We start from the raw sequence: 13,996 nt of genomic DNA on the forward strand, positions 1-13,996 counted from the left end.
AAACTAACCGTAATTAAACATTTTTTTTCATGCAAACACTTTTGAAGTTTTCATTCAATTTTTTTTTAAATAGTTTTTATGAATAAAATACAAAAAAATCGAAAGATTACAAACGTTTTTTTTTTAGAATGTTCCCCAATTAATACAATTTTATTAAAAAGTTTATTAAATTAGCTTTCATTCGAAATACCATCTCTCTATCGCTATAGACTTTGAAAACAAGCCTCCATTGAACGAATCTAACTACGCTTTACATAATTTTTTCTACAGTTCTAATCAGCATAAAAAGTTCTACTGCACCTCATTTTGTTAAACGGACGGTGCTTATTCTTTACTTGTTCCATTACTTTTTTAATACAGAAATTCACATTTAAACTAATTTTATTAATTATATTTATTGTACCCCATTATATACAAATATTTGTTCTTGCTTTAATAAGATGAAGGATTTTGTCCGGCAAAATAATGGTCATACAAAAATAATTCAATTTTTACTTTTCACTACTTTTAGCTACATCAGCGTATATGTAATAAAATAACTTGTAAGTTGCAAGAATTCTTTTAATAGTTCTAGTTTTATTTTCAATTGGAACAGTGTATGAAATTTCAAATAATTTTAAATAATAAAAATGAATTTCATCTTTAATTTATGTTCATTACTTAATATATCTATTTATGTAAATAAAAATTAATCTTGCCAGCAGTCATCCAGTGATTTACTTTTTATCCTTTCCTTTATACACACAAATTACTCGTAAAAAATTAGTAGCCTAAGATATATAAAACTATCTTATAAAGCACATGAACGATGATAACAGAAAAGTTGTGGATTAAATATGCAAAAATGTCCTCTTTGTTTAAACTAATGTCTATTTTAATCACTTCTTGAATCAATGCTTTTAACATATCATATTTTCAAAGGTATGTAGTCATACATGAAACACTTATATAATATTTCCAATCTGCCACTGTTACAAATTGCGCCATCTATTCGAATTTGCGGTATTTAGTTTGACTCCCACTACGTATGCTTTGGCCCGGGCCTCCTGTTGCTGCTGATGTTACCGTCGCTAAACTTTCATTATTGTTGCTGCCGACTGTTGCACTTACTAGTTGCATTCGTCGTTTTACAACGATTTTTCGACCCTGCGTTGGCACTAAAGCCGTTGTTGTCACAGCCTTTGTTGTTGGCACTTTAACACTCACCAACTCTTCAGTATGTGTACTACTGGCGGTACCATCCGCATCGTTACCTACACCATCTACACTTGAGCTTGCTGTATTATCATCGTCCTAAAATATTGAAATATTAAGGAATGTATATTCCCCATTTTAAAAATAAATACTGTAATTATACCTCCTCTGCAACATCGTCACCGGTTTCCTCCTCCTCAAATTCTATATTATAGCCCTCAGGAGGTTCGACGAGTTGTCCATTCAGTGTAGGCAAAGGTATTTCCGGTAAAATAACTTGATGATTTGGCCCGTTACGTTCGTTCATTAATTGTTGTAATAACTGTGAAATGTCTTCACGTTTGCGCGTTACCGTTATGGTATCGAACCAAGCACTTAACTGTTTGATCGGCAGTCTGTAATCTCTAATGGGATCTTTGAAAAAATGTTCCACGTATTGCAAAAGATAAAGACCGCAGTCGGTAAAGTTATTCTGCTGTGGCACCTTCACGCAATGACCTGGCATATTATCTTTATTGAAAACATGAGGAGTGACATCTGGCATTTTGGCACGATATTCACACGACAAATAGTCTCGTAAGGTCGCAACAACTCGACTGCGTGACGCACCCGCCAACGAATCAAAAATTAATATTAGCGGCTGTTTAATTGCTTGCGACTTAACTCCACTACTATTACTAGCATTAGAGTTGTTGTTTGCTGGTGCCCCTGCAGCAGTTGCTGCAACCGACACTGCAGATGCGCTGGCTCCACTATCAAAATCGCTATCTTCTGATGCTAAATCACTTTCGTCGCCTTCTGCTTCATCACGCTCGCTATCATCATCCCCAACTCCACACACTTCCGCCAGCATATTACTGCTTTCACGTTTGGAGAGTGGTGTAATGGTCGTATTGCCAATTTGTAGAGATACCTTTTTTCCTTCTGTTAATAAAGAGTTTTTAAATACAATTTTTTGTTTCAATTATTATATGTATTTACTTTGCTTCTTCAATTGCTGCGGTTCCACGGGCATATTCGTATCATATGTGACGGGACCTTTTAGCTTCGGGAAACAAATAATAGCTAGGAACCAATGTGACTGCTCATTGATGGGTATAATGATAAAATCCTTTTCAAATAGATTTACATTTTTTGTCCAGTTCTGAACACGGGCATGCCGTTTTTGCGCTGCGGTCTGTTTCACATCTTTGTCTGTGTTGTGATGGTGACGTGTGAGCGTTGTTAAGCGCTTATAGAAGAATGTACTAAAAATAAAGGCTCGTTCACGTTGCGCTTGTGGCACAATATTATTATGTACCCATTTTAGATAAAAATCGATTATAATATCGTTTAAATATTGATCTGTCGCCAAGCAAAGGTAATCTTCGGTATTTATCGAAATACCTCCCTTACCAGGCGGATAAATCAGTAACTGACGTATTTCATTGGAATTCAGTTGTGTTTTGGTGACGGATGCACTGGTGGTGGCTCTGTAATTGTATTTTATTAGCTGAATACAAAATTCAAATTTTATTCTAATCTTACTCGTTCGCCTTATTAGCAATTTGACGATCGGCAGCTTCTGCCCGTTGTAGCAAGTCATGTGCATCCACATCGGATATTTCATCGAAGAAATCCCAAATAGATTTTATAACATTGCGCGATTGATCGGAACACGAGCTAAATTGTAATATAATTTTACGGACTTGATATGGACCATTTGGCGAGAAGTAAGCAGCTACAAAATGTAACAAATTAATTAAAATTAACATCCGGAAACGGAAAAGGTACAATATCTTGATTGAATTAATTCATATATTTCATTTTCATACATACATCCATCCAGAGGTAAGCCATTATCTTTCATTTCTAAACTGTTCTTTATATACTGGGCACAGTTGCGCAATGTATAGAAACACAACATTGACTCGGAAACTTTCGAGAAATGAGCGATGATTTTTACTACTTCACGTTTATGTATATGCAATGGGAAACTCTCATTTGGATTGCTTACTAGCGGCGCCACAAGGCACACCCCTTTGGATGTAAATGTCACCTACAAATATTTATAACATGTTTTAATCATTCAATTCCCATCCACGATATAGCACTTACCGGTTCTTTTGGCTCAAAGCGATATGTTCCTATTCGCACAACTTTGCACTGCAACGTTGTACTCAATTTGTCCGTGCAATTTGATAGATCAGTCACATCATCCCGCTGAAAATCTATGAATTGAAAATACAGTAAACATTTATAACTTCGTGGCATATGTTGGCTCTTAATATTTTAGGTTACTCCCGTCTGATTTAATTTTGTATTATAAAATAAAATATTTATATTATTATTTCAAGCAGCACCTTGGTTGCAGCGTTTTCTAATTCTACACGTTTTTTTTTTTTACATTTCCCCCTATCTTCATATGACGTTTAAGTGAGTAGCGGCATTGATTCTGGCAGCTTTAAAGTTAGGTTTATTCTCTTAAAAAGCCTACCTTCCAGCTCCATCGCTTTGTTCAAAAGTTTTATGTAATAAAAATCACGCTTTTCTATGCATTAAAATATATTTTCATAATTTTTACGTTGCGATGCAAATAACAATTTATCATCGAATTTTGTAACTTTGCTTTGCTTTTCACTTCCCGAAATGATGGCGACGACGTTTGCGAAAGGCGACACCAGGCGGCATTCGAATAAAATTACTGAATTCGAGTTTCGCACAGGCATTGCCATCCACAAAAAAATGCTTTACTACCATCAAAATCATATGTTTGTTGAAAGCAATATAAAAGGGGTCTTCACACCGAGCAAATTGTTTGTTCAGTTGGCAGCTTCACGTATATTTTATTTTCGTAAATGCAATGAAAGCGTCTTAGCGCCAATGGAGCGTCGTGACAAGACTGGCAATTTATTGTTCTGAAGAAAAATAATAATGTGTTTGACAATTGGCATTTGATAGCTAGGAAGCTTAAGTTTGATATATCAAAAAGTGAAGGAAAAAAGTACGTAAGTAATTTCAAGGACATTTTCTTCTCGTGTATGATTTGGTGAATTTTTCGATCGGCGATCAAACATTACACACATTTTTATCAGCAATATATTTAAGTTACTGCCAATATTTACTGAGTTTATGTAGAAATTATAGTTAAAATGTTACATGGAGTAAAAAAGTGAAAAGTTTTAAAAGAAAGTTTTTTTTACTTTTTTACATTTTGCTATAGAAAAGAGTAACTTTATAAAGGTATTTTTTGTTAATAACGTTTGAACAGTGAGAAAAAACAAACAATTCTTTCGCTCAGATTACCAATACTGGTACCAATAATCATTGATTGGTAGCACCAAGACTTTTTTAATTAATTTTGTCATAGTGGTTCATGTCATGTTGGCGGCCGCCGTAGCCGAATGGTTTGGTGCGTGCCTCCCATTCGGAATTCACAGAGAGAACGTAGGTTCGAATCTCGGTGAAACACCAAAATTAAGAAAAACGTTTTTCTAATAGCGGTCTCCCTCGGCAGGCAATGTCAAACCTCCGAGTGTATTTCTGCCATGAAAAAGCTCCTCATAAAAATATCTGCCGTTTGGAGTCGGCTTGAAACTGTAGGTCCCTCCATTTACGGAACAACATTAAGACGTACGCCACAAATATGAGTAGGAGCTCGGCCAAACACCCAAAAAGGGTGTACGCGCCAATTATATATACATATATATAGTTCATGTTATAGTCGGCATATATGTCGGTATTTCGAGTTTTTTGTTTTAAAATGTACTTGGATATAATGATTATAAATCCGCAAAAGAGCATAACCAAACTAACAGCAATAAATTTATAATTAATGCCAAATGCAAAAGAACGTCAAAAGTAAGCAAAGAAAGTTGAAGCAACCTAACGAGGTCGAGTTGTACTATGTACATCTGCCATAAAAGGTAAAGAAAATCCGAATTGAAATATTTAGTCTAAAACGAGTAAAAATTTAGGATATCAAAAAACGCGATTAGTTTTTGTATCGTTGGGTTACCAAAAGGTGGAACTACTTTCCGCTGAAGCCGATATTAAAAGAACACCAATGATATTGATCAGGAGGACGTATCCAACGAAAACATGAGACCAAGTGAAGCAAGTTGAGATTTTCAACAAACCAGTGCAGTGGACTAGCTGTAAAGCGTCGATAAAAATGATGTGAATGTATTGAGGTTTCTAAGAGAGAGCTGTAACTCATATGTACTAGAAAAATAGAACACACATAAAAAGAGAACTGATGTTGTAAATAAAAACTCGTGAAATAAAATGTGAATTTAGTCACGTACCAACTCATTCGCCTCCGACGTGTAGAAATCCTTCTTGTTTTATATAAATAGCAACCGCTATTAAAAAATTGCTTTCCTAACATTTTAATATTTATGTCTGCAGTATGTTTTCAACGTGAGCCATGTGGGATCGCTACCGAGAGCTAAGGAAGGAAGAGAGACATATTATCTGAAAGAGCTATGAGCTATTCAAACAAGGCGGAGAGGAGCTGGTAAGGTGCATGCATCAAATTCTATGCAAAATATGGTCAGATGAAAGGTTGCCTGCCGATTGGAACTTAAATGTGCTCTGCCTAATCCATAAGAAAGGTGATGCTGTAATCTGCAGAACTTAATCGCTCAGGCACAATATTTTATAAGAGCGTACAATTGTTGGCGTATTCCGATGATATTGACATCATCGGCCTTAACAAACGCGCTATTAGTTCTGCCTTTTCCTGTCATTAAACAAACAGTCGGCGCAATCGCGTATCGGCATCCACGTCACTGTTGATAGTTATGATTTCGAGGTTGTAAAAGACTTCGTTATGGCGCAGAAGCGTGGACGATGACAATATCCGAATATCCGATGAAGCGTCGCTTGGAGTGTTTGAGAAAAAGATTCTGCGGAAGATTTTTGGACCTTTGCACGTTGGCGTCGGCGAATATCGCAGACGATGGAACGATGAGCTGTATGAGCTTTGCGACGACATAGGCATAACGCAGCGAATAAAGATCCAGCGGCTACGTTGGCTGGGTCATGTCGTCCGATGCGGTTTTAGCTGGTGGTAGCAGAGGAAGAGGAAAGATCCTCTGCGTTGGAAAGATCAGGTAGACAAGGACTTGGCTTCACTTGGTGTGTCCAACTGGCGCCAGTTAGCACGAGAAAGAAACGTCTGCCGCGCTTTGTTAAACTCGGTCAAAATAGTGTAAGCGGTTATCACACCAATTAAGAAGAATAAATACTTTTCAAAGCTAGCATTTTACGAATAAGCGGAATCACCTCAGGCTGATGAGACGAGCAAGATTTCTCTCTTAATAAAAATATTAGTTTAATTTACCGTTTGATTAACCATCTTCGTTAATCATAAATTAGTACAAAGATAGTAAATGCGAATGTTAAAGAAAAATTGTGCCTTTTCGGTAATCACCAACAACCTCTTTTTAAGACTACTTAATTACGCCAGCTTTTGTCTAGTTTTGATGGTATGTTTTCTGGATTGTGATCAAACAATTCATCCCGATAAGGAATGTAGAAAAAAACATAGAGCTGCTTCGGATACTAAGATAGATGTACACCGTAATCGTAAAACCTTGCGACTTAGGAAAATGTGGTTGTTGTTGTTTTAACAGCATAGTTATCCCTGTCAGTGTAGGTATATCATCGGTCGTCTTCGTCTAGCTCATCTAGGGGTAGGCCCAGGAAACATGCTGTTTCGACGGGTTGGGTCCAGAGGGAGAGGGGGGTTAGATGAGTCTGATTAAGGGGGCATGTGAAGAGGTGGTTAGTGTCGTGCGGGGTACCTTCACATGCCGGACATGTGTTTGGTATGTCGGGGTCAATTCTGGATAAGTAGGAGTTTAACCTGCTACAATATCCAGAACGTAATTGTGCCAATGTTACACGAGTCTCACGGGGAAGCTGGAGCTCTTCATCTGCAATAGGTGGTGGTTGGACTCCGATTACGGCATTCACCGTACGGGAGTTCATGAAGGTGGTAACGGTCTCCCGGTGAATGTCGTTTATTGACTGTCTGAATACTGTCCGGTCAGTTTTGTCCTGGAGTTCGTCAGCGTAGTCGAGGAGGTGTCTCCTGACGTGCCTGGGAGGCGGCTCAGGCTCAAGCAGGTGTCTGCAGGGGTGAAACCTGCGGTAACACCCCAGCAGGAACTGCTTGCTGAGCAATTTGTTGTGCTCCGCGACTGGGAGCATTTGTGCCTCGTTGTGCAGGTGTTGTATAGGTGACATCAGGAGGCACCCGGTCGCTGTCCGAATGGCGGTATTCTGACATGTCTGAAGCTTTGTCCACTGCGAATCACTAGTACCAGGCGACCAGACAGGCGCAGCATAGTTTAGAACCGGCCGGCCAATTGCCTTAAATGTCGAAAGCAACAGTTCTTTGTCTTTGCCCCAAGTGCTGCCGGCCAGCGATTTGAGGACCTTGCTGCGATTTTGGACTTTAGTGGCAATTGCGGTTGTATGCGCAGAGAAGGAGAGCAAGCTGTCAAAGGTTACACTCAAAATTTTGGGGTTATTCACAGTCGGTATTGGTGTGTCGTCGACTTTTACCTTAAGGGACAGCTTGACCTCCTTTGTCCAGGTGGTGAAAAGGGTCGCCGTGGACTTGGTGGGGGAAAGTTGGAGATTCCTCGCAGTGAAAAAGCGAGAAAGGTCGGTGAGGTAGTTGTTCACTTTGGAACACAGGCCATCGATGTCATTGCCCGACGCCATTATCGTGCAATCGTCAGCGTATGAGATCAGGGAAACTCCCGCTGGTGGTTGGGGGAGCTTCGAGATGTAGAAGTTAAAAAGCAAGGGTGAAAGGACACCACCCTGCGGTACGCCTTGCTTAATCTTCCTCTGCTTTGACATTTGATCTCGAAAAATCACTGACGAGTGTCGACCGCTCAGGTAGTTCGCGGACCACCTCTTCAGCCCTGGCGGGAGTGTCGACTGATAAATATCATCTAGTAGCGTGGAATGGCTGACTGTATCGAAAGCCTTCTTTAGGTCCAACGCTACTAGGACAGTCCTCTCGCAGGGGCGGTTTTGGTTAAGCCCGCGATTTATCTGGGCGTTTATGGCGGTGAGTGCCGTGGTGGTGCTGTGCACTCGTCGGAATCCGTGCTCATGTGGGGCTGGGGCCAGGTGTGTCGTGTAGAGTGGGAGTAGGAGGGCTTCGAGTGTCTTCACTACTGGGGAAAGGAGAGTTATCGGCCGATAAGACTCCCCTTGGTTGGCGGGTTTCCCAGGTTTCAATAGTGGGACCACTCTCCCTGCTTTCCACTTGTCAGGGATGATGAGAGTGGCCAGAGACAAATTGAAGACCCTTGTGAGGTATCCTACTCCCAGGGGTCCCAGATGCTTCAGCATCAGCGCGTTCAGTCCGTCAGGGCCAATGGCTTTCGATGATTTCGACTTGTTGATGGCCCCCTGAACCTCATCACCGGAGAAAGTAAGTGGCGCACTGTCGTTCGTCAGTTTGTGCAGCCTTCTGGTAACACGACGTTTGGTTCTGTCGCCCGGAGGATGCAGTGTAAATAGCCGGCTAAAGTAGCTCGCGCATCTCTTCGGGTCCGACGAAGTACAACCGTTGAAGGTGATAGCCACCTTGTCGTTGTGTTTCGTCGGGTTCGACAGGGACCTAACGGTGGACCAGAGCTTACTCACTCCGGAGGTGAGGTTACAAGTCTTCAGGTGCTCAACCCATTTAGTCCGCTTGTGTTGGTTTACCAGTTGCCGGATCTCCAAATTGAGATCCCTTATGCGGGGATCCCCGGGATCGGCCTGGCGTAGGTGGTCACGCTCGTTTGCTAAACTGGCTGCTTCTGCTGGGAAATGAGGACGGATGTCCTCATAGCATCCAGCTGGGATGAAGCGAGCCGCAGCAGCTGTGAGCACCTTGCGGAATGCGCGTTCGCCAACGCGCACATCAGTGGGGATGGGAAGAGCGGCGAAGGTGTCCTCGGTGAATTCCGTGAAGCCGGCCCAATTAGCTTTTTTAAAGTTAAAATAGGACCGGTGGTTCGCGGAAACGAAGTCGGCAGGTCTCTCAATCGAGACGATAATGGGCAAGTGGTCTGATGCAAGCGATAGCATAGGTCGCCACGTTATGCTATTTATCAGACCCGCGCTAGCTATTGTTAGGTCAGGCGAGCAGCTACAATTGCCCACTACCCTGGTGGGGGCGTCGTCGTTCACTGTGCTGAATGTCGAGTCGTCTATCTGCTCTGCCAATTGCTGTCCCCTACGATCATTTGGCAGGCTTGAATGCCAAAGATCATGATGCGCATTAAAGTCACCTACAACCAATCGGTTTTCACCTCTGATGAGCGCACCTATATCAGGGTGATATCCTGCCGGGCAGCAGGTGACAGGGGGTATGTATATGTTAAAAATTTCGAGCTCGGAGTCGCCTGACCGGACAGCTATGCCTTGACATTCTAAGGTGCTGTCCCTGGGGTCGATTCCTTCATCGATAAGACGATACTGCACAGTGTGGTGGACTATAAACGCTAGGCCACCACCGTTGTCTCGCTCGCGATCGTGTCTGTGCACGTTATAGCCATCCCTGGTGATCAGAGATGACCTAGCGTGCAACTTTGTTTCTTGGACCGCAGCTATTTTGATACTGTGCCGGCTCATAAAGTCGACTATCTCGTCGACCTTACTCGTAAGTCCGTTGCAGTTAAACTGGAGAAGCTTGAAGCTTCTCGGTGAGGTCAGTGTAATCCGGGGGGTGAGGGACGCGTGGGGTTGTCTACGTTGGACCTGCTGTGCAATCCACTGTGGTTGTTGCGGCCTGATGGTGGTGGGCGGCCGCGCCTCCGGGGGAGGTAGTGGGTGCAGAGCTCTGCAGCAGGGGGCAACGTAGGCAGTTGTCCACTCACGGGTGGTGCGCAGGCCGGAACATCTCCGAAAATGGCACCAGCCACTGCAGGAATTGCATTGGACTGATACCAGATTCCGAGGTATTACGGTCTGACACACGGAACAGACTGTACGGGGGACCAGGAGCTGCTGGTTTGCCCCCGCACTGGGGTTAGAGCAGGAAGGGATGGGAGGGGTTGAAGGGGAGTTGTGTTGCTCCGATAGGCTCCTCACCGTGGAGGTGTGGGTTGTGGTGGCGGTTGGTAGTGCCGGCCTATCAGGGGGTGTGGTAGCCGTGGAGGCATCAGACGCCTGTTGGCGGAGCAACACGTGGCCACATACCGTGTGAACCACTCCCTGTGCGACTTAAGGCCTGAGCAGGTCTTAAGGTGGCTCCACCCGTTGCACTTATTGCACCTAACCGAGGTGGAGTTCGGGTGGAGCCGTTGATGGCAGACGCAGCAGTAGAATACTTCTGGCCCAGGGTTGGATTCGACTCCAGCCCTGAGGAGAAGCATTTGGAGCAGGTTTGCTGCGAGAGTTTGCTCCTGTGACGTAAGGGGTGGGGTGATATAAGATACACTAGACAGGGCTAGTGTACTGGGGCGGCAGCCCTTGGTCGGGAAAAACCCGAGTCATTCCGGTAACGTAGAACCGGCTGCCATGGGAAAATGTGATCTTACTGATTGAATCAATCACTCAGCAATTTCGGAGTCTGGAATGTTGAATGCTCTATGTAGTTTTTGTGACATGAACTTAGGGAAAGCACTTGTTTCTAAACGCCATATCAAAGACTGCGAAGAATCTTGTTTCATCAGTCGGAGCTAAAGCACTTATAAACGTCATCACCAAATTTTTTTTCTAAATATTTTTTCGCATCATAGTTATTCAACAATTAGTCAAGTGTACTCTGTTAAATATTACCAGGGAAGGCTTAGGTAAAAGAAAAGTGATATCGTCTAAGAATATGGAATTTCTGAGTCTGCAGCTCCGAGATGATATCACTAAATTCATAAAATTCGAAAATAATGCATAGACGCTGCAATATATGGGCGCAAAATCAATCGTTATGTGCCGATGGGTAGTTTTCCAAGCATCTTCCAAGCGGAGGAGTATGCCATCAGTCTATGTGCAGAGATTAACTTAGATAAGAACTTCCGGAATGAGCGAAAGTCAGACGGCACTCAAGGCTTTGCCATCCTGTGAGTTTAAGTCCTCACTGGTTGAGAAACGGAATCTGTTAGGTACGCACAATCGCATACAGCTAATTGGGGTCCAAGGACACAGCGGAATAACTGGGAACTAGCGGACGCATTGGCAAGAAAGGCTGCGGCCTCGCCATTAATAGGACCCCAGCACTTCCTTGCTATGGGACAACACAATATCCAAAAGAAGCTTAGAAATGAAGTGGTAAAGCTACCTATGGGGGGTTAGCTGGCACCAAACTTATGCGGTCATACTACATTAAAATAAAAATTCGCTACATAAACGCACAGTATGTATACTGTAAGCAACCAAGATTTACATATGTATATGGAATGTGACTCTTTTGAGAGAGAGTTTTGCGTGACTCTTTTTGAGAGAAAATATTTAGAAGATGGACGAAACACTTGAGGTATGTTTACACATTTGAACAATTGCGAACATTAAAATCTTATTTTTCTTGGATAGCAGACGCTAAATACGCCTTGAAACCTTGAATGATGACGCTTTTGTTCACCTCCCAGGAATTCCTACACTTGATTTCCCTGTGATACTGTGCATGCAGATATCTATAACGGTCTGCATGATGACCACTTCCTTCAATTCATTAAAATTGGCGTGATAATGGTTAGGGGTCGACCTCGTACATCCTTGGGCGTATTTTTTACTTCTATCAGCATTTTTAAGTTTTCTACTACGATAGCAATAATGATATACAATGAGACGTAAATAAGTACAATAGATTAAATGGATGTCAATCTACGAATTTTGAATGTACGTTCGTAGCTATTCGAATAATATACGACAAATTTATAAATTCTCAGAACATCGAGTCTACGGTGGTTTCTATGATAAGGTTGAAATAAATAAGAATTTAACATTTTACGAGACATAAAATCTCCTTAGACTTTTTATTACAACGAAGAACTTTTATTCTTTAAAACATCTGAAGTGAATCTTAGTTCTTTGCGATTTCAGGATTCGTTTTATTAAAATAAATTTCCTTCTGGAAATCAAGCTATGAAAGCACGACTACCGATCTCATTTAATAATGAAAGCCTGTCGCTGTGCCTGTTGCTATGTACATTGTATATCATTTAGATATTCTATGATAAGTTTATTAGGTAGGGAGGTAGGTAGAAGTGGCAGTCGGTCTCTGAACCAACTCATATAGACCGTTGCCGATCCATTCTGATACCACAGTAGTAGTTTACCTGCTACTCCTCGTTAAACTTTTTTTTTTTTTGCATAAACCCATGGATCTGGCTGACACTTATATCCCTAAGGTCATCAGTATCATTCAAGAAGGAGGTTCTAAAGTATCTCAACCTAGTGGCATGCCACGCAGGAAAGAGAAGATGTTCGACAGACTCTTCCTCCTTCTCATTCTTGCCACTTCTGCAAGTCGAAATGAGTTAGGTTCAATTTTTGAGCATGTCCACCTAGAAGATAGTGGCCTGTGATCAAAGCAATTAACATCGCGACGTTTTTACTTGACCGATTAAGTATCGCCTTTGAGTGCGTGACGTCCCATTTTAGCCATATTATTTTTGTAGTGTTATGTCAGACTATCAACTCATCTCGTGTTGGCTGAAGTGACAATGCTGTTGTTGTTGTTGTTGGAGTGGTTGAATAATCCTAATTAGTGACCAACACCGTTTTACTACCTACTTGTACCATGCAGTTTGTAGGTTGAAAAGGGTATACCTATTATCTCCATACCAAGAGGGAGGCGCGTGGTAGTGCCCTCACTCGCTAATTTGTCTGCCTTACAATTCTCTGGTATGACACTATGTCCCGGCATCCATATCAAATGGAGATGCCCGGCATTTACGAGCAATGATGGAATTAGTGATAACCATACCAAAAGATTTAATCGCCGCTTAGCTTTCAGAATAGATATAGACTTCTCTAAAGGCAGTCACATTTTTGTCGGACATCTCGTTAAGAGTTCTTCTGAAAAATGTGCGACCGGTGCAAGATGCACCTAATATGGAATTTATTTTCCGATTAACTAGTAGGTCACGTACTAATTGTCTAATTGACACATCAAGTACAACCTTACAAAGGGCCGAGAGTTTTTTCTCTGGAGAGATATTATTAAATGCATACTTTTTAGCCGAGAAAGATTTCTCAAAGTATCCACAGGTGAGTGCAGGGCCAGTATTGATTGACCTGCCCTTAGTATAAGCATGTTGAGCAGCCGACAAATTACCACTGTTCCAGCAACCTTACATGTGAAGATCGACCAAGTTTTTAGAAGGAACGATGACAAGCTGATTGGTCTTAAGTCCTTCGAAAGGACATGCGAAATCTTACCGGCTTTGGGAATAAAAACTATATTGGTTTGTCTCCACTTCGCAGGGGTATATGAAAGCCTGAGCGAGATTTTAAAACCGATTAAGAGGTATGGTCTCGTCGGATCAGGTGATTTAAAAGGTTTGAAATTATTAATCACCTATATATATATATATTATATCTTATATCTTTCTCAGACCATAGAATGCCTTTTCCTATGGGCTTTTAACATTGAAACGTATATTTCTCAACAGTATACAGCGACCACAGGAGTTAAAAACTTACCCGCATAAATGGCGCTTTCATCTAGGTCTGGCATTGTAGGCTCAAAACCTAACGGTTCGTAAGCTTGTGTCTTGCAGCTCGAAGGATTTGCGGCATTAGAATTTGATGAAAACTGTAAAATCAATTAATTTTTTTAATAAGTATTTATTTTTGGGGAATT

At 41.7% G+C, this 13,996-nt stretch overlaps 1 protein-coding gene across 2 annotated transcripts in view; it reads right to left on the bottom strand.

Annotated features, from left to right (window-relative positions):
• Positions 1–376: 376 nt before the first annotated feature.
• LOC128859841 (uncharacterized) overlaps positions 377–13,996 on the bottom strand; it is a 30,015-nt gene continuing 16,395 nt past the window's right edge. For both annotated transcript variants that reach the window (XM_054096952.1, XM_054096951.1), the window contains exons 5-11: positions 13,837–13,948; positions 3,292–3,404; positions 3,013–3,232; positions 2,722–2,914; positions 2,176–2,666; positions 1,358–2,118; positions 377–1,293 (exon numbers count right to left, since the gene is read on the bottom strand). In XM_054096952.1, the coding sequence (XP_053952927.1) occupies positions 988–1,293; positions 1,358–2,118; positions 2,176–2,666; positions 2,722–2,914; positions 3,013–3,232; positions 3,292–3,404; positions 13,837–13,948 (2,196 nt within the window). In that variant the 3' untranslated portion in view covers positions 377–987. The remainder of the gene's footprint in view (positions 1,294–1,357; positions 2,119–2,175; positions 2,667–2,721; positions 2,915–3,012; positions 3,233–3,291; positions 3,405–13,836; positions 13,949–13,996) is intronic.

The sequence above is a fragment of the Anastrepha ludens genome, chromosome 4, assembly GCF_028408465.1.
Source record: "Anastrepha ludens isolate Willacy chromosome 4, idAnaLude1.1, whole genome shotgun sequence".
Taxonomy (NCBI): Eukaryota; Metazoa; Arthropoda; class Insecta; order Diptera; family Tephritidae; genus Anastrepha; species Anastrepha ludens.